This window comes from Anomaloglossus baeobatrachus, chromosome 12, assembly GCF_048569485.1.
Source record: "Anomaloglossus baeobatrachus isolate aAnoBae1 chromosome 12, aAnoBae1.hap1, whole genome shotgun sequence".
NCBI classification, from domain to species: domain Eukaryota; kingdom Metazoa; phylum Chordata; class Amphibia; order Anura; family Aromobatidae; genus Anomaloglossus; species Anomaloglossus baeobatrachus.
The window spans coordinates 42,654,563-42,676,263 of record NC_134364.1 but is presented as its reverse complement, the minus strand read 5'-3'; the positions used below and the strand labels follow the sequence as shown (position 1 = coordinate 42,676,263).

General features: G+C 45.2%; 1 protein-coding gene across 1 annotated transcript in view; it reads left to right on the top strand.

Moving 5' to 3' along the window:
- Positions 1–7,906, top strand: part of DNAL1 (dynein axonemal light chain 1) — a 79,869-nt gene extending 71,963 nt beyond the window's left edge. The window contains exons 5-8 of the mRNA XM_075329489.1: positions 1,327–1,382; positions 5,383–5,509; positions 5,777–5,917; positions 7,358–7,906. Coding sequence (XP_075185604.1) covers positions 1,327–1,382; positions 5,383–5,509; positions 5,777–5,917; positions 7,358–7,407 — 374 coding nt within the window. The 3' untranslated portion in view covers positions 7,408–7,906. The remainder of the gene's footprint in view (positions 1–1,326; positions 1,383–5,382; positions 5,510–5,776; positions 5,918–7,357) is intronic.
- The last annotated feature ends 13,795 nt before the right edge of the window (positions 7,907–21,701 follow it).

The following is a 21,701-nucleotide window of genomic DNA, read 5'->3' as shown; positions in this document are numbered from 1 at the left end:
GCTAGAAGAAAAGGAATTTACGGTAAGTAAACAAAATTCCCTTCATTGTCACTTCTTTTTTGAACATGGATACATGTTCAAAGTTGTTGTTTATATGGTATGAATGATGAATGGGCCTGAGATGTCTCGAAAGCTTGCTTTGCCTGATGAAGGGGCCTGAGATGTCTCGAAAGCTTGCTTTGCCTGATGAAGGGACCTGAGATGTCTCGAAAGCTTGCTTTGTACCTGATGAAGGGACCTGAGATGTCTCGAAAGCTTGCTTTGTACCTGATGAAGGGACCTGAGATGTCTCGAAAGCTTGCTTTGTAACATCACTTTATTTTATTTTAGTTAGCCATTAAAAGATATCACAAGATTATAATTTTGTTCCTCTCACTGAGAACATTCAATAATTTTTCAACTGGCTAACACGGTACCAAAACCTTTTCACTTGTAACTAAAAACAGTGTTCCTGTTGTTACCCTGTTTCTGTTAGTTATTAGATGGTGGGGTTTAGAGGTTCTCCGTCCCAGTCTCTCCCCTTGGGTGGAGAGGACTTTGGCATCAGAACAGGAGATAGGGAGAGGCTGGGGACTCAGACATTGCTACCTGCAAGCGTAATTCTGAGTTGCGGGTAAGCCTAGGGTATCTCCTTAGCTTGAGGATAAGCGTAAAGCCTCCCCTTCCAGTCACTCTCCCTATCCGTCATGTACACTGTGACAGTACATCCAAAGACATACTTGTGTGCACACTTTGCCAGCAATTAACTGATCAATGAGGCTACATTTCCATGATGAGCTTTTGGTGAGTTTTTCACTCTGCTTATTTTCACTGTCCAAGATGTGGTTGCAGTAAAGTGGGGGGTTGGTGTTTGTTCAAATTTAGGCTGGGGAGGGCCAAATAACCATATCCTTCCCACCCTAATAATATCAACCCTCAGATCTCTGAAAATTAGGGGAGACCCCATGTCATTTTTGCTAAATAGCTGTTCTTTATCTATCTATCTATCTATCTATCTATCATTTACCTATTATTTTGCAATCTTTGCACATCTTTTACACCAAGAAAACCATGTTAGTATCATCTGTTTTCTTCAAGTACATGTCACACGGATGTCATCTGTGTGTTGTCTGTATTTTATCCATGCTGTCAGAAAAAAAATGGACATGTCTCCTTGTGGAGCACACAGATGGCCCACATGGACACATGGTCCATGTGAAAACACAGAGGTGTGAAGATCTCTAGTGACTTTAGAGCAGCTGCCGGTTGTTTACTTGAATTTTTTTAGAAGGAGGTTGAAAAGTATCTACACAAATCTTACCTTCTATTACGTGTGTTATTTTTCAGAAAACCTCAGAATATTGTCTTTGGGAAGAAATAACATAAAGAATTTAAATGGCTTGGTAAGTCATCAACTCCTGATATAGTAAAGAGCCCAAAAATAACATTACCACTAAAATAAGATTATCATGGCTCTGTATCATGTGCTATTGTTGCAGTTATTTGACATTAAATACTTATTTAATATAAAAAAAAGATAAATGTACCTTAATTTTATCCAAGTAATAAAAGAAAAATTGTTTTTTTTTCTTCTTTTTAATAAAGACAGCTGTTCTTGCAGTTCAGCTATATACAGTTAAAGGGGATCTATTTCTTGTTTAAATAAGGCTATGTGCCCACGCTGCGGAAAATGCGCAGATTTTGCCGCGGATTTCTCGCGGAAAAGCCGCGGATTTTCCAGAAATCTGCAGCACAGCTACTCCCCAGCCATTTCTATGGCATTTGGGAAATGCTGGGCCCACGCTGCGGATTTTCCGCAGCGGAAATCGTGCGGATTTTCGTGCGGGAAAAATCTGCAGCATGTCAATTATTGTTTCGGATTTTCGTGCGGATTTTGCCTATTCAATTGAATAAAAAAAAAAAATCGCAAAATCCGCGTCAAATCCGCACCTATGAAAAGGTGCGGATTCCGGGGGAAAGCTGCGGATTTTGATGCAGAAAAATCCGCAGATACAGAGTCCCGTGGGCACATAGCCTTAAGGGAACCGGTCACCAGAATTTTCGCTATGAAACTAAAAGAATCCCCTTCTGCAGCTCCTTGGCTGCATTCTAGAAAGGTTCATCTTGCTACTGGCCCCCATTCACACCTAAACAACTTTATAAAATATTACCTTTTGCTATGGTAATGAGGTTTGTTGGCCCCAGGGGCGGGCTGTATTTCGTTTGTTATCCCCCCTCCTGCCGCTGTTCACCGCCCCCCAGTGTTCATTTACATAGATGAGGCCGTCGCCCTCATCTTCCGCAGTGCTCCGGGAGTCTTGCGCATGCGCAGTGGCACTATCGCGGGACTGAGCACTGTTTTCAAATCGCGAGCGCCAATGATGTTATTGCGCAGGCGCGAGATTATGGGCGGGTACTTGGATGACGCTGGTGATGACCTTCACATTTGTTGCAGTTAAAGTCCAGTATGTGAAATCTCCCACTGGGCATTTCTTCAGAGTCTTCTCTGGGGCTGGACACTTTCATACCTCCTTCCTAGACGCTGCCTGTCACAGCTCGACAGCACTTGAGACTTCTATTCTGCTATATCAGCTGCCAAGCTGTGATTAACAGCATCTGAGAGGTCGATGTGAAAGCGTACGCCCTCCGAAGACACAGCCAGTTGAACTACAAGCAGAGATTTCACATACTGTGCTCCAGATCAAACAAATGTGAATATCTCTGCAATGGAGCGACCCAGGGCAAAACCGTAAAAAGCGTCAGAATCCGGAGAGCTCAGTGATTTCTCCAAGGTATTTGATTCAGTGTTTGTGTGACCAAGTGACAGGTGAGCTGCAATACTAGACTCAGTCTATGGACATGAGTGGCACTCTGGAAAATGCAAGCCTTTCTTTTGCTACTATCATACAACCACTTTAACCGCAAGGTTTATAAGGAATCCAGTAGTGTGTAAAATCCTCATAGCCTTAACTGCTCACATCCTAATCGGTCTTCCCATGTTAAATATTGCTACTCCAATCTTCTGTCTCGGGGGTGTATGAGCATATTGTACAGCACCACTGTATCAGTTATTGATTAATTACATTTTTTATTGCCTAACCCTGTGTTAATGTGTATGTAGTATATGTGCGGCACTATGCTCACCGATCGCGGTCTTTCCCAGTTTACAGCGCTGCTCCGGTCCTCTTCTGGTTCTCATCACTGGTATTCGGACTTGCTGGATCACACTGGGGTCTATGTATGAACCGGAAACCGCTTTTACAATGTGAATTTATGTTAACAATGTTAGAGGCATCCTAAGGATTACATTGTAAAAGCGACTTACGGTGCACACATAGACCTCAGTGTGATCCAGCAAGTCAGAATAGCAGTCATGTGAGCAAGAAGAGGACAACAGCAATATTGGAAACTATGGAGGATGGCGATCGGGGAATATATTACCGCACTTACACTACATACACATTTACACAGGGTTAGGCAATAAAACGTTTGGTAGGAGTGCTTTCTTAAAGGGAATCTGTCAGCAGGTTTTTGCTCTGTAATCTGACAGCAGGATGATGTAGCAAAAGAGACCCTAATTTCAGTGATGTATCACTTAGTTTACTGAGTGCAGCAGGTGTGACACAATCACAGTTTTTAGGTGTATCTTATAGCAGAGCTCAGAGTGCTAACCCCGCCCACACCACAGCTCTCTGTGTACCTTGTATATAGTCAGTAAGCTGCTAATCAGTGCTGGGAGCGTGGTTGGAGCAGGGAGCACGCATGTCCTAATCTGACAGTCATAATCTCCTGCTGATAAAATACTCATGGTATTGAAACAAGAGTCCAAAATAGCAAAGGGGGGTGTTTACAGATAAGGACTAGACGCTTAAAACATAACTTTTAATAATGTGTACATTAATAAGTGACGACTCACTGCATAAAAATGTGAACTAAAAACTAAAAATGAACCACGAGACCTCCAGTCTCAAATTGGGCCTATGTGGCGCATGAGGCACATCAGACCAAAACATCCCATGTTAAACACACTTAGACACACTTAGAAAAAAGTGGTTTAAAGAACCCAAAAATAAGGAACCACCCTCATATGTGGTATATGGATTTTCATATAATGGGACTGTATACAAGTACAAACCAGACCTTTTGAGCACCTGGGATACCACCCTTCAGCGTCAAAGATGGATCCCGTCACTCCAATGGGCATACCTATACCATGTAGACCAAGAGCTTCATGTTGGTGACCATCAAGTGGACTTCGTAGATACCAAATATAGCTCAAGATCCAGTATCATTCTGTTTGGCGTCCGTCTACTCTGGACATCTTTGTCCATATGGGGCAATCTATTTTTGAAGGTCAGCTTGTTTGATACTGACGGGATGCAGAGCATGTACTATGAAGACTCCCCTGATGAATAGTATTTATGAAACGCGTTGGGAGGATGCGATTTCCACAGCCATTTAATATACTGGATCTTGAGCTATATTTGGTATCTACTAAGTCCACTTGATGGTCATCAACATGAAGCTCTTGGTCTGCATGGTATAGGTATAGGTATCCATTGTTGACGCCGAAGGGTGGTATCCTCGGTGCTCAAAAGGTCTGTATACAGTCCCATTACATGAAAATCCATATATAACATATGAGGGCGGTTACTTCTTTTTGGGTATTTTTGGGTTCTTTAAACCACTTTTTTCTAAGTGTGCTTAGCATAACATGGGATGTTTTGGTCTGATGTGCCTCATGCGCCACATAGGCCCAATTTGAGCTTGGAGGCCTCGTGGTTCATTTTTAGTTTTTTAGTTCACGTTTTTATGCAGTGAGTCGTCACTTATTAATGTACACATTATTAAAAGTTATGTTTGAAGCCTCTAGTCCTTATCTGTAAACACCTCCTTTTGCTATTTTGGATACTTACTCCTGTTGGGATCGATTAGGTATTATTGCTAAGTTTGATCTATTGAAACAAGAGCACACAGCCTAATAAATGAAACACTGCCGAAATCGGTGTCACAGCCTCTACCTCATGGTCTCCTCCAATTACATAACAAAAACCTGCTGACCGATTCCCTTTAAGAGCTTGTCTATTCTGAGAGGAAGACAAATAATTATTAGTGATGAGAAAATACTAAATATTCGGGTTTTTCGTACTGAATACCTAGTACTATTCCAGGATTCGTCACGAATAATGAACCTAATGCAAGTCAATGGGGAATCCGAGCATCTTCAAGAAAAATGCACGGGTCCCCCATTGATTTGCATTAGGTTCATTATTCGTGACAAATACTGGAGTAGTACTAGGTATTCAGTACAACCCGAATATTTAGTATTCGCTCATCACTATCTGTTCATTTTATGGGTAGATGATCTTCCCGTATATATTTATACATCTTTTTTTGCTTTAGGAAGCAGTTGGAGAAACTTTAGAAGAACTGTGGATCTCTTACAATTTAATTGAGAAGTTGAAAGGAATTCATGTGATGAAGAAGTTAAAAGTCCTCTATATGTCCAACAATGCGGTGAAAGACTGGGGTACGCACAATTCCGGTTGACTCCCTTTTTTTAGGCCTTTAGTGTCTGAGCCTCTCTTTGGCCCTCATGTCTAATTCCAAAACACTTTGGCCTCGCTGTCTTCTGTAAAAATTGGTATTTGCAGTCGGTAATTATAATAGTGCAATTTTCCTAATGAAATTGTTAGTATACAGAAGGGGAGGTGCACGACGTAACATTGCATGGCACTCCAAACACCGGTAATGAGTGATGAAAGTATACACCGCAACAACTCTCTGTCCATTTCAGCGGAGTTTGGGAAGCTGGCGGATCTGCCATGTCTGGAGGATCTAGTGTTTGTTGGGAATCCTCTGGAGGAAAAGCACACGCAAGAGAGCAACTGGGTGGAAGAGGCAACAAGGCGCCTTCCCAAGCTGAAGAAACTGGATGGTAAGTGTTAACTAACCATTTCTTATTTCCACTAGCTACTATAAGTAACGTAAAGGAAGAAAAATAAAAGAAATATGTCAGCAGGTTTTTGCCACCTAATCTAAGCACAGCCTAATGTAGGGGCAGAGACCCTGATTGCAGCAATGTATGACTTACTTTAATGTTTGCTATAATTTTGATTAAAAACTTATACACGTTCTCCGAATACTGAGCCCTCTCTAACCCCGCCCACACCATTGATTGGCAGCTCTATGTGTACACTATGCATAGGCAGAAAGATGCCAATCAGTGTTGAGGGCAGGGTGGCAGATTCCCTGATTCCAGCGATGTCACTTACTTTACTGTTTGCTATAGTTTTGATGAAAAACTTTTATCTGCGGTGGATCTACCTGTTCTCTGCATGCTGAGCCCTCTATAACCCCGCCCACACCACTGATTGGCATCTTTCTGCCTATGCATAGTGTACAAAGAGAGCTGCCAATCCGTGTTGGGGGCAGGGTGGCAGATTCCCTGATTCTAGCGAAGATACTTACTTTACTGTTTGCTATATTGTAGTTTTGATTAAAAATTTTATCTGCAGCAGATCTACCAGTTCTCTGAATGCGGAGCCCTATATAACCCCACCCACACCACTGATTGGCATCTTTATGCCTATGCACAGTGTACACAGAGCGCTGCCAATCAGTGATGGGGGAGACAGTGTTACACAGCTAATGAGTGTGAAGGACTACATGGCAGCTGGTTTACTAGTCCTCTAGTGATAATCTCTTGCTGATAAAACAGGGATTTTCTCAAAACTAAACTAAGCAACCCAGTAAGTGACACATTGCTGGAATCAGAGTCACTGTCTCTACATTATACTGCTCTCAGATTAAACCCTGCTGACAGATTGCCTGAGAGCAGCAGACCCTGGCTCCAGCCTATCTCCTTGCACAGTATTATACCCCCCGATTTTTGTGTGTGGGATGGACCCAGCCCCAGCATAATCAGCATTTGCACATCGATTAGCGTAGGAACGGCAATGGAGGTGTTGTGTTGATTTACCATTAGAAAGGCTATGTTGGATCGAAGACCACCACAATGCTGAGGGCAGAGAGGGAGGGAGACAGTGAGAGAAGACCTTGTAGACTTTGCATGGAGTGGCAGCGTGCAATCTGCACTGCATTCAGCGAGGACCATGAGACTGCTGAGGGTCTCAGTGTTAGGACCCCCATAATCAGACCGGTACTTATTGACTCAGTAAAACCTCTTTGGTCACAGCCACCTTTAACTCAAATGCTGTCATCGGAGACCTTTTCTGCTTCTATACACAGTGTATAGACCAGTGTATAGACCAGTGTATAGAGCAGACGATCACACTGCAGTACCTTACAGTCACCACTGGGTGGCAGCACACACTATTCCCAACAAGCTAACCCCATCCCTGTTCTTATGTTTCAGGAAATCCGGTCATAAAGCAGGAGGACGAGGAGGGGGACGAGGCGTCCTAACTTTTTTTTTTTTTTTTTTTTTTTTTTCGGTATCCTGTTATTAAGTTATTTGAATATATCCTAGAAAAAAAAATTATTTTTTTTCATAAATGTTATTTGTATATAGTAAATATATGTTTTTAAATGCTTTCATTTTTTTACTTCTATCTTTATGGCTGAGAGCATAATATAAATCATCCATCTACGTATCAGGGTGATGTCTCCAAAATTGATATCTGGTTTAGTCGCACAATATGGAGGATGAATGAGGAGCTTTTTGCTCCCATCTAATATTAAACACAGATATCATTTTATAATAATAATAATTTTATTCATTTATATAGCACTATTAATTCCACAGCGCTTTACATACATTGGCATTGATTATACAGTGTGTTTATAACTTGTTCTGCTTCCATTAGGAATTCCTATCATTTACATGTGAAAAGGAGTCTGTCCCCACCCAAAATGCAAATTACATTTACTTAAAGGGAACCTGTTAAGTGCAATATGCACCCAGGACCACGAGCAGTTCTGGGTGTATATTGCTAATCCCTGCCTAACTGTCCCTGTATACACTAGCATAGATAAAGTATTTCTAAATATCCCATATGATATGCTCATGAGAGCAGGGACTAGTCGCAAGCGCGTTAGTTCCCTTGGCTAGTCGGCCCCCTTAGCACGTAAGCACAACCCTGTGAGCATGCTAATGAATGCTCAGCTGCAGAGGATGGTCGCATTCACCTCTCCGCTGCCATCGTGTCCAACTCCGGGATTTCAGCTCAGTGCGCATGATCCTGGACTTTCAGTTTTGCGCAGTATGAAGCCGGATGTACGCGTCCTGGCTTCAAACTGGTGTAGTGCACATGACCGGAAGTCTGGGATCTTGTGCACTGAGCCGAAATCCAGGACTCCGACACAATGGCAGCAGAGACGGGAGTGCAACCATCCTCTGACACTGTGCATTCATTAGCATGCCCACAGGGATGTACTAACATGCTAAGGGGGCCAACTAGCCAAGAGAACTACCGCCCTTGCGACTAGTCCCTGGCCTCATTGGCAGATGATAAAAGATCTTCAGAAATCTTTAGAAAAACATCTCTTTATCTATGATAGTGTATACAGGGACGGTTAGGCAGGGATTAGCAATATACACCCAGAAATGCTCGCGCTACTGGGTGCATATTGCACCTGACAGGTTCCCTTTAAACACTTTTATATAAGGCTTTTTAGCCTTGTATAAAACTTACCAGCAGGATACAGATCAGTGTTTTAGGGGCAGAGAAATTTGTTTGAATAGTTAAAGGGGTTGTCCACTACTTTTACATTGCTGGCCTATCCTAAGGTCATCAATATCTGATCAGCCGTGGTCCGACACCCTGCCAATCAGCTGTTCTCGGTGCCAGCAGGCTCCAGGAAATGTTCCGGAGCGGCCTTGTCTTCTGATAGCGGCTGGGGGTACTGCACATCCGCCTCCTATTGATTTGAATGGGAGATGGATGTGTAGTACCCGGCCGCTGTCAGTTGGCGAGGCAGCTCCCGAACTGAGCATTTCCTGCTGCTGCCGCCGCCTGTGCCATGGACAGCTGATCGGCCACGTGGCGGATATCTGACCCCAGCCAATCAAACATTGATGATATCTGAAGGACAGGCCATCAATGTAAAAGAAGTGGCCAACCTTTAAATTCTGGGGCTCCAGTGCCCCCCCCCTCGGTGTGACCAAATGCTCAGTGCACAGCGCTGTCTGAACACAAACCACATTCCTGCTTGTGCGCAGCGACCCCGCAGCAGCTCAGCGGCCGTTTATCTGTTTTGTTTTTAAAGATGCCTTGATTTTTCATGTGCCTTTTTTTACAAGATTTTTTTTTCTAATAGCAAAGTGAATGGAAAAAACACATGCTACAAAAAGCCTAGGGTGGTGTCACATAAACAGTATTTTGGGGGATAAAAACACTTTTTTTTTTGTTTTAATTTTACGCCAAGGCCAAAGGTTGATCCATTAGGAAGAATCATACAGCAAGTCCTTACTTTATATTTCCCATTCATTTGGAATATATCATATTTCAGATTATAGGATACACGCCGTGTGTAAGTAACACAACAGTCTGAAAACCACATTTCCTACTAATTAAAACCTCTTTGGTTTTGGAAGGTGTGATATCCGGTCTGTGCTGCAGGGTAGGAGGGGGCGCTGTCCGCTCGCGCTGGTGTTTCTCCGCACATTGCACAGCTCTTGGTTCAGGCTGTTTGCTACATTTCATTTTAAAGACTTTCTAGTTGAAGTTGACATCACCTATTATTTGCTTTACTTTGTGCCCGGAATGTTGTGCTACAATTGTGGTGCATTGTGTTACGCCCCGGCCCCTAATCGGTCCAAGTGTAAAAAGTGTCCAAAACTCGTCATAAATATGATGCATGTCATAAATGACAATTACTCCAAACACAGCCGATTCACAGGTGCACTTTTAAGTTCCTTCCAAACATGTGATTTATCACTGACATCATGAATGGTCCTTCAACTCATTAAGATTTAGGATCTGCTGGCCAGCTGTTCCTTGGTTTGCGGTTTCACTCTATTGCAGGAACCTAAGGCTACTTTCACACTTGCGTTGTTTTGCATCAGGTGCAATCCATTGCCTTGAGGAATTCCGTTTTTTCCCCATAGACTTGTATGGACGACGGTTTGCGAATGATGACCTTGCATTGCATCTGCCGCGCGACAGATCAGTCATGGAACGACTGACCGTCGGGCAGCAGGAACGCAAAATGTAGCGTTTTTTTGAGCAGCAGAATTTTTTTTTTTTTTTCCACTGCATATGCTCAGCTCTTATGTTTAATCATTGAAATCAATGGCTTTCTCTCTTGGTGGCCGAACGATCAGCTGATCGCCCAGCGACTGGCTTTCGTGATCTCCCGGCGGCCGGCTACTCTGAACGATCAACTGATCGCCCCGGCGGCTGGCTACTGTGAATGATCAACTGATCGCCCTGGCGGCCGGCTTTTGTGAGCGATCAACTGATCGCCCCGGCGGCCGGCTTTTGTGAGCGATCAACTGATCGCCCCGGCGGCCGGCTTTTATGATCACCTGGGCGGCCGGCTACTGTGAACGATCAACTGATCGCCTGACGGTCGGCTTTTGTGAGCGATCAACTGATCGCCCCGGCGGCCGGCTTTTGTGAGCGATCAACTGATCCGCCGGCTTTTGTGAACGATCAACTGATCGCCCCGGCGGCCGGCTTTTATGATCACCTGGGCGGCCCGCTACTGTGAACGATCAACTGATCACCTGGCGGTCGGCTTTTGTGAACGATCGCCTGGCGGTCGGCTTTTGTGAACGATCAACGGATAGGCCGGCTTTTGTGAACGATCGCCTGGCGACCGGCTTTTGTGAACCATCAGCGGATTGCCCGGCGACCGACTTTTGTGAAGGATCAGCTGATCAACCGGCTTTTGTGATCGCTCCGGCGGCTGGCTACTGTGAGCGATCAACTGATCGCCCCGGCAGCCGGCTTTTGTGAACGATCAGCGGCCGGGTGATCAGCTGATCGTTCACAAAAGCTGGCCGCTGGGGAGATCACAAAAGCCAGGCACCGGTAAAACAGTAATAAAACAACGGATCGTTGTTTTGCAGCATCAGTCACATCCATTGTGCCACTATCTGCAACGCATCCGTTGCATCAGTCACACAACTGATTGTGACAGATGCAAAACAACACAAATGTGAAAGCAGCCTTAGACAGTGTACAGACCTTCTGTTGCTGGCTTGATCAGTTAAATCAGGGTTGGGCATGAAGAGAGAGAACTGTGCGGCTCTACAGTTCTCAGTGATGGGGAAGAACGCTCTGTTCAATCACTAAGGTATCTGACTAGCAAGAAAAAAATCTGGCTAACCTCTCCAAAAAAATAAGGTAGTAATAATAATATTTATTTTTATATAGCACTAACATATTCCGTAGCACTTTACATACATAATCACTGCCCACTTAGGGAATTTAGATTGTGAGCCCTATCAGTATATCTTTGGAGTCTGCGAGGAAATCCCCACAAACACGGGGAGAACATACAAACTCCTTGCAGATGGTGTCCTTGGTGGGATTTGAACCCAGGACCCCAGCGCTCAAAGGCTACAGTGCTAACCACTTAGCCACCATAAGACTGCAGTGCTAACCACTGAGCCACCATAAGACTGCAGTGCTAACCACTGAGCCACCATGCTGACCCTCCCCCCAGTTTTAAAAACCGTGTTAACGAAAATAAGTAATTGATGTCACTTTCCTTGATGTGGATTTTTAGATCTAAAACTGCATCAGAACCACATTAAAACTGATCCCCCTTTTGCTTCATCATGTTGTGTACATAGTAATATGTTATATCTAGGCTTCTGCGGAGAACTATGTGTGCATGTGTGAACGGATCTTTGTACCCCATTTATACAGTGACCGCTGTGGTGTTTGCCAAAATCTCTAGTCTTTTTAAATCCATACTATTTTTGAGCTGGTGCTTTTGTATTGTCACCAAGGTAGAAGACGTCTGCCTCTTTTTGAATCCTTTCAATATGTCACCATTCCAGTACATTCTGATTTTTTTTTTAACATTTGTATTCTGTATTGCTTAAATGAACAATCTTTTCATAAGTTTATTGTACAAAAAAAATAAATCTAAATTTAGAACATTTGAAAGAAAAATAAAAACCCTTCGTAGCCCCTCCAAGTGTCCATTGAATATTTGCTTCTTTTCTTTAGTGTGAATGCACACATGGTTGAATTTTTGGTTAATTTGCTTATAGATTTATGTTTAGGCCCCGTTACACGCAGCGACGTATCTAACGATATATCGCCGGGGTCACGGATTCTGTGACGCACATCCGGCATAGTTAGCGACGTCGTTGCGTGTGACACCAACGAACGAGCGTTAACGAGGGAAAATACTCGCCTTATCGTCCATCGTTGACACATCCTTTATTTTCAAAAAATCGTTGATTGTGGAGGACGCAGGTTGTTCATCATTCCCGAGGCACCACACAAAGCTGTGTGTGACACCTCGGGACTGACGAACAGGGCCGCCATCAGGGCATTACTACTGTGCCTGGTGTAGTAGGCCCGGACAGGCCCAGGGTAAATACTTGTCTTTATTAAGCCCCCGGCAGGACTGGCCCCTCCCCTTCACTAGGCCCCAGTCACAGCAGCAGCAGAGGGGCTCGGCGGTGTCGCTTCACCTCCTTACATGACTAATTTGCATGCGATGGGGCGGAGCATGCAAATTTGCCTCCACTCCACCACATGGCTGAGTCATTGGAGCAGAGCAGGGCGCATCATCGCTGGGCCGTGCAGCAGCGTGGTGAGGTCATCACTCTGCGACCTCATTACACTCCTGCAAGTAACAGCGGCAGAGATGGCGAGGATGTGGCAGCCAGCGGGACAGGTAAGCGCTGTGAGCTGAAGACATTCGCCGAGGGGGTGTGAGGTGGAGAGGTGGCCCGCCCGCTGCTCTCAGCCCAGGGAAGGGGCGCTGATAAAAGCCAGGTTCAGCTGATCTCAGACTGGGGGGGGCCTGCTGACCCCAACCCCTGCCTTACTTCAGCTAGATGCGCGGGAGGGGGCTGAATTGCATCACGGGCAGGTGAGTATAATGTGAATCATGTGTAATGTGCTGTCTGTGTCTGTGTAATGTGCTGTCTGTCTGTGTTATGTATAAGGTATGTGTGTCCTGTATAGTGTGCAATATGTATACTATCTGTCTTAAAAAACTGTCTGTGTATACATACAGTCTATGTAATTTTCTGAGGAAAATAACTTCAAGGGTGCTAACACTTTTGGCCATGACTGTATATATGTATACTGTACATACATATATGTTTTTGCAAGAATGGCAGTGAGACTGTAGGAAGTTTGAGTGGTGGAGGCGGAGCAGGGGGTGGAGTCCCAAGGGGGCCCGAAAATTTTGCCAGTATGGGGCCTTGAAATTCCTAGTGGCAGCCCTGTCGACGAACTACAGCTTACCTGCGTCCTCTGGCAATGCGGAAGGAAGGAGGTGGGCGTGATGTTATGGCCCGCTCATCTCCTCCCCTCCGCTTCTATTGGCCGGCCCCTGTGTGACGTCGCTGTGGCGCCGAACGTCCCTCCCCCTTCAGTAAGAGGCTGTTCGCCGCCCACAGCGAGGTCGTTTGGGAAGTAAGTACGTGTGACGGGGGTTACAGACTTTGTGCGACATGGGCAACAAATTGCCCGTAACACACAAACGATGGGGGCGGGTACGATCGCTCGATAAATCGACACGTGTAACGGGGCCTTTAGTGAAATGAACAACAAATTGCATCACAAGGTAAGCGAATGGCACTTTCAAAATCTTGTATTGCAGATTTCATCTGTCACGCTAGGTATGGGGAAATACTGAGCAAAGAGGGATGTGAGGGAAGAGAGGAACCCTGTGTCTAGGGGCGGAGATGGGGGACCCCTGATAAAACATTTCACTGGCTCCACTGACTTCCCTAGATAGGTTCCACACCTTTGCGCCGAGCAGGATACCTGACCCTGACTGGGTGTTAGGTAATAAATGGATGGGATGTTCGCTAGCCAGCCCCAGTAAGGGGTACGTCTCACATAGCGAGATCGCTGCTGAGTCGCAGGTTTTGTGACGTACCAGTGACCTCATTAGCGATCTCGCTGTGTGTGACACTGAGCAGCGACCTGGCCCCTGCTGTAAAATCGCTGATCATTACACACTGTTCTGGTTTACTTTTTGGTCGTCGGGCTCCCGCAGGGCAGCACACATCGCTGTTTGACATCTTACCCAACGACCTCGTACGCGACTCACGTAGGCGTGCATCTTCGTTGTTTTCCGCGCCTTCTCTGTTCCGAGTGGTGATCGCTACTGCATTCGGATTGGCCGCTTCCATCCTCTGTCCTGGCTTGTAGATCGCAGTACATTTCAGAGGGCTGAATTCACTTGTCCCGGACCACGTGTAGCAGCAGATCGTAATACAGTCCATTCTGCATCGGGACTGTAGGATGGAAGCGCTATTATGTTGCCTTTTCTAAAGGCAAGGCCGCCCAGTCACAACGCAGTTACGACCACCAATCGGAGCAAAGAGGGCTCGGAAAAGGCAATGTAGATGCACGCCTGTTACTAATCAAGATTTGAATCGTGCTATGTGGCAGGGTCCCCGCGACCGCCGTATCGTTGGTGCGTCATTGGGAAGATCTAACTGTTTCACAGCTCACTAGCGACAAACCAGCGATCCTGACCAGGTCGTATCGTGGTCGGAATCACTGGTACATCGTTTAGTTAGACGGTACCCTAAGTCCTGAAGAACACACAGGAAATACAAATAGGAGAAAGCAAACAAACAACTTATCTCCAGAATGACTTAGGGAGAGGAACAGCAACATACAAGGTTTCTCCAGATGATTACAGGGTGACCGCTTGCAATCAGGACTACATAGAAACTTAACTCTATATACCTTCATTTCTCCTTGGTATGTTGCTGGTGATAAAGATACAGAGGGGGAGGGATAATGATTGACAGCTGAAAGGAAGAGATCTCCTCAGGGTCCTAAAGGAGAAAGAGTAAACCCTAACAGAGAAGACACAAAACACTCCATTCACATCATAGAGGAAAGGATGGAATATTAAAGAGCAGTTTGTGCAGCCACACGCAGCGACCTTCTGTAGCTGGACACCACAGGGTTGTCTATCAACCATGACACACCCGTGACATCATCATCCCTTTCAAAGTAGCGGGTGTGAAATGTGCAGCACCATCCACGTTACATATGCATATTTGTATTGGAACATTTCTGATGTGTCAGTACTTTCCTGTAGAAGTGCTGAGTGGGGCACAGGTATATGTGCCATAACCATGTATACCCTTCCCGCTGTAATATGATATGGCCAGACAGTCCGTCTGCAGCATAACCAAACCTACACACACCCAAAATGGGCCAATGGTCGCTTTGATGGGGGGGGTTGGGGTGTAGCTGTGAGAGCAGGCGATCATGTGACTCCAAGTATGTGCTGTGTATACTCCTGGCCACATGCTGACTAGACATGTGCGGCCTCACCCAATGCAAGAGAATGGTGCGAGGTCGGGCACGTCTAGTCAGCATGTGGCCAGGAGTGTGCATATTGCATACTTGCGCTGTGTATCTCTGCACCGAAGAATACTCACACCGTGTGATGTGTGGATGCGCATGTCTGCAGTCACAGAGAGTGAGTGCAGACATGTCTGACAACCCCTTTAGTGGCTGCACTGTGTGCTGCAGAACTGTTAGCAACGTAAATTATTTCTGCTGCTCTCATTTGCAAACCACCCCGCTCTGCACTTTGATGCGGCTTTCAGCGTGACATTACAGCAACATGTGAATGTAGTGTCCCGGTTGTGTCCCTGTTTTTGGAGACTAGTGGCAGCTTGAGAACTGGAGACCCTTATCTCTATCAGGGACTCTGCATTTAAATGTTGTTTCACTTCCTTTGGTACTGAAGTAGTTAAATGTCAGGCTTTCTGCCAGTTACTCTCCTGCAGTTGAGGTCAGTTTCACCTGCGCTGTAGCCACACACCCTTGGGTTTAAATGGCTAGGTCTACCAGCAAGCTTTGCTGACTATACAAAGCCATTTGTATGAAAGCCGCCTTGGTGGAAGGAGCTGCTGTGGATGCTCCTAAAGTTGTACCCTTTCCATTTTAGTTATTTATCCCGTTTGTTTCGCTTACCTTCTTGTCTGGTGGGTCTAGTGAACCTCACCCGCCTCTCACTAGTCAGGGCATCTATAGGGTTTCCATAGGGACTCAGGGTGCTGCTCGGCGAGAGTTGCAGAGACTGGCTAGGAGAGTTGGGACAGCTGCAGGTGAGGTTAGGTGGTGTCCACCTACCCTCTCACCATCACCAGGTCTCCCCGCTGTTACTGTGTCCCCTGTTGTCCCCCCTCCCTTGGCTGTGTTTTTTTCTTTAGGTGTGTTGTGTGTCGGACCTCAGTTGGTCTGAACGCGCTCTCCACGCGTGTTTCGTGACATGTAGCCTATATGTCATAAATTTGTTATTTTGGTTAGACTGAAACTTACCGCGTTAAAAAAGAGAATCTATCAGGAATTTTAGGCTAGGACTACACGGGGACTATTTCGACATGACTAGATGTTCCTGCTACATCGCAGTGCAATACAAGTGGATGGAGTCGCAGGTTTTGTTTATTGCATTGCAAAAAATCTTGCAGACTTATCCTAACAGGCCATTAATTATATGCATAAAACGCAAACAAAAGTATCCAGCTGTTTGGATAGACAATTTCACCACTTTATACCAGCCCCAAAGATAGAACATTTATCACTTGGATGGGTTTTGGGTTTTTTTTTGCATAAAAATTGCCCTTTTAATCGTAACGGACAGGTAGATTTCGGCGCGATCATCTACAACCACGAATAAGCTGCTAACATGATGTCCCACATCGTACAATAAACACAAATTTATCTATGGAGGAACACGGCGTCCATAAAAATAGGGCTGGCAAATATGAAAAGATTTTTAATTATAGGAAATCTGTAGAGAATAAGTAACCATAGTTACATCACTGCGGAACACATCTGATTGGATTAGTCTACAAAAGACAAAACGCTTCATTTGATGTGATAACAGATTTTTTACATTGTAGCCATATGAAAATAATTATTAACAAATATATTGTATTCAAGCAGCGCACAGTATACAGGATCCTAATCTCCAATACACACAACAGCGATCAGGTGCCGACCTCACGGTGGGTTTTAGGGACATATCGAAGGTTTCCACATATTTCCTTAGGTTTATAAATCAATATTATAGCAATCTGTTATAGGGACAATTTTTTATGGATTATTTTCTCCTGCTCCCAGTCCTCACCCAGGTCCTGCTCCATTTTACAGGTTGGGGGCAAATATCTATTAGATCTCATTTGTCTGGTAAGTTATTGGATCTTTTGCCTTCGGCTGCTGAAGACAGATGTTGCTTTCTCCTAATCATGGTGACTGTTGGCAGGGTGCCTAAAGGTACAAGGACCCAACATTTCATGCATAAGGTAATTTTTATCCCATAACTTAATTTTTTTTTTACAATATTAAGGTACGTGCTAAGAAGACATAGTGTGTCCACCCATATTCTGTCCAACGCCATTAACTTGAGAACGGCGGCAGCTATAGGCATAGAAGTGGTGTCTAGGTATAGTAAAGAAGCCATGCGCTACACAATGAAATGACCTATAGCGCCACCTGGTGGAAAACAACGGAGTTAGCATTTTTATCTCGAAAACGGAACGAGATAGAGAAAAAAAGTGAATTAAAAAATTGTAGGGCATCATCAATTCAATACGTAAGTGCACATGTGTGCGACTCAATGACGTTTTTCAGAACACTTCAGCATCTTTTGTCTAAGTGTCTTTTCAGACTAACTTGTAAAACCTATAAACTTGATGTTTGGCTTCAAAAGTGGAAACAGACCAAATAAATGGTCACATCCTTTAACTGCTTCACTCTACATGAAGTGGCTAAAAGAAGCGCAAAAGACTGAACCTGTGCACAGCGAGGTATTGTTACATTGCAGTGTTTATTTTAATTATTGTTCATTAAGTGTTATTTTAGGCAAGTTACGGAGTGGATCCTTGTGAAAGAAACATTGTGTGCACAGATCCTTAAAATGTTCCCCCAGTTGCACTCTCCTACTCCTACTGGCCGGTAGCCATCCGAGGCGCACAGTCACTGACTAGTAGCTGTGGAAACCACACAGTCAACGGCCGGTAGCCATCCACAATGCACAGTTACAGTTCAGTAACCATACAACGCACAGTCACCGGCAGGTAACCATCCCAGGCGTACAGTCACCAGCCGGCAATCATCTGCAACGCACACAGTTCAGTAACCATACAACACGCAGTCACCGGCAGGTAACCATCCCAGGCGTACAGTCACCAGCCGGCATTCATCTGCAACGCACAGTTACAGTTCAGTAAACATCCGCGACACACAGTCACTGGCCGGTAGCCACCTCAGGCACACAGTCACCAGCCGGCAATCATCTGCAACGCACAGTTACAGTTCAGTAACCATCCGCGACGTACAGTCACCGGCCGGTAGCCACCCCAGGCACACAGTCACCAGCCGGCAATCATCTGCAATGCACAGTTACAGTTCAGTAACCATCCGCGACGCACAGTCACCGGCGGGCAGTAATCTGAAACAGTCCCCAGACAACGTTTCACAATTTCGCTGGAATGCATCAGCATAAACCGCTGCAGTCACTCGGCCAGTATCTGATGCACGCTGCCTCACTATGATTTTGGCAGAGTGAATCTCCTTACAAGTTCTCTTTAAAAAGGTGTTATCTATTTTATATATCCCAATTAGATAATTCCAAGCAAGTAGAGGAGCTATAAAGAAAAAAAAAAAGGACCCAATTTGTCAGTGGACATCTCTTTGATTTAGCAGAGCCATGTGTCTTGCCTCATTTTACCTGTGGTGGCGCTGCAGGGATACTGAGCACAGAGTAGTTCCTCCTTTAGATTACTGCAGAGATTCCCAGTAACAGGGCCCCCTGTGATCAACCTGTCCAAAGCAGGCAGCCTCTATAACGCAGCATACCACATAGTTCATAAACATTAAGGCTACGTGCCCACAGGAGATTAAACCTGCTGATTTATCTGTGGAAAATCCGTGGATTTTCCAGATAAATCCGTAGGTTTCAGCATGTACAGACACTCCCCATGTTATCCTATGGGACATGGGGAATGCTGTGTCCATGCTGCGGATACGTGTGGCTGCGGAATATGCTGCGGATGTCCCGCAGCCGCACGTAATTGCATGTCAATTCTTTCTGCGGAAATCCCGGCCCTCCACTATGAAGATAGGGCTGGGACTTTCGCAGGAATATCCGCAGGTTTTCCGCAGCAATTTCACTGTACTACCACAGCTAAAAATAGCTGCGGATTCTGGCGAGCGGCTGCGTCCGTACCTGCGGATATATCCGCAGGTACAGACTCCCGTGGGCAGATAGCCTAAGGCTGTGTGCCCACGATCAGTGTTTGCAGCGTTTCGGATGCAGCAAGCTTCAGCTGCGTCTAAAATGAATGCTGCATTGTATAGTACATGCACGGTGGATGGATTTCTAGAAATCCCACCTCCACTGTGCTTTTTTTCCGCAGCAAACACTGACCTGCAGTGATGCTTTCCATACCACAGCATGTCAATTGTTTGCTGCGGAATCGCATGCGTCCTCTGTAGGGAGAACACAAGCGAGAGACCGCAGCGCACTGAACCCTGATCATGGGCACGAGCAGCAGCGGTCTCCTGCGGAGGAGACTCGCAGGTCAGCACCGGCTGCGTTCTGAACACAGTGGGTCCTGATCATGGGCACATACCCTAATCCACATTATTGAATGCAATTTTATGCTGCACAGATCCCAGAGTGACCCTTACCTGACAGCCAGCCGAAAATACGGAGATTCTGCCTCATCTCTGAACTATATTGGATAGGTGTTAAACGTATGGAATCCTATGTGAAGGTTTGTCTTATTAGCTTACTATAAAATGAGAGGTGGGTGGATGGAGGGGTGTGTGTGTGTGTATGTATATATTATATATATAATATATTTTTATATACACACACACACACTGTATATAATATATATTATATACACACACATACAGTTTATCACGAGTACACCCCTCACATTTTTGTAATATTTTGTTATATATTCATGGGACAGCACTGCAGATCTGACCCTGTGATACAATGTACAGTGTCAGTGTGCAGCTTGTATAACAGAGTAAATTTGGTGTCCTCTAAATAACAACACACAGACATTAGTGTCTAAACTGCTGGCACCAAAAATAGACTACACCCCTAAGTGAAAATTGCCAAATTGTGCCCCAATTAGCCATTTTCCCTCCCCGGTGGCATGTGGCTCATTGGTGTTACAAGGTCTCAGGTGTGGATAGGAAAATATGGGTAGAGCTGGGCTCAACCGCCTAAGGAGGAAGGTGCTTAAGAGAAAAAAAAGCTAAGTAATATATGGAAAGGTGGATGGGACGAATTAGACGTCAAAAGGACTGTACCATGTGGCGTTTGCTTTGCAAGAGAGGATGCTTGGATAACACAAGGAGTCCCAGAGGTCTGTGATGGAGGCAGGAGGCCTCTTGTGTTATCCAGGCATCCTCTCTTTTCCGCCACCTGTCTTCTGGGCCTCCCTGGCCTCAGTGACGTACCCTTGCAAAGCAAACGCCACATGGTACAGTCCTTTTGACGTCTAATTCGTCCCATCCACCTTTCCATCATACGCAAAAACCTTGAAAAAGGCCTAACATAGGCCGAAACGTCGGCTTTTGCTCTATTGTGGTGGCGTTTTCCTTTTTGCAAATAGTCCAATAAAATAACACTTTTTTTGCATTTATTCTCTGTGTCCTATTTGAGTGCTTGGGATCCAATATATTACTCAGGTGTGGATGGGAGCAGGGGTGTTATATTTGGTGTGATCGGTCACACACTCTCTCATATTGGTCACTGGAAGTTCAATATGGGTTCCTCATGGCAAAAAATTCTGAGGATCTTAAAATTATTGTTGCTCTATTTAAAGATGGTCTAGGCTATAAGAAGATTGCCAGCACCTTGACACTGAGCTGTAGCACGGTGGCCAAGACCATACAGCGGTTTAACAAGACAGGTTCCACTCAGAACAGGCATCGCCATGGTTAACTGAAGAAGTTGAGTTTATGTGCTCAGCGTCCTATCCAGAACTTGTCTTTTCAAAATAGATGTATGAGTGCTGCCAGCATTGCTGCAGAGGTTACAGGGGTGGGGGGGTCCGCCTGACAGTGCTCAGAACATATGCCGCACACTACATCACATTAGTCTGCATGACTGTCGTCCCAGAAGGAAGCATCTTCTAAAGATGAAAGCCACAGTTTGTTGAAGAAAAGCAGTCTAAGGACATGGATTACTGGAGCCATGTCCTGTAGTCTGATGAGACCAAGATAAACTTATTTGGTTCAGATGGTGTCAAACATGTATGTGGCAGCCACCAGGACAGGAGTATAAAGAAAATTGTGTCCTACCTACAGTCAGGCATGGTGGTGGGCGTGTTATTGTTTGAGTCTGCATGAGTGCTGCCAGCTGTGGGGGCTACAGTTCATTGAGGGAACCATGAATTCCAACATGTACTGTGACATACTAAAGTTGAGCACAATCACCTCCCTCTATATTCCAACATTCTAAAGACCCCAAAACACATCTCCAAGACGACCACTGCCTTGCTACAGAAACTGAGGGTAAAGGTGCTGAACCAGTCAGCCCTCTGCAGACCT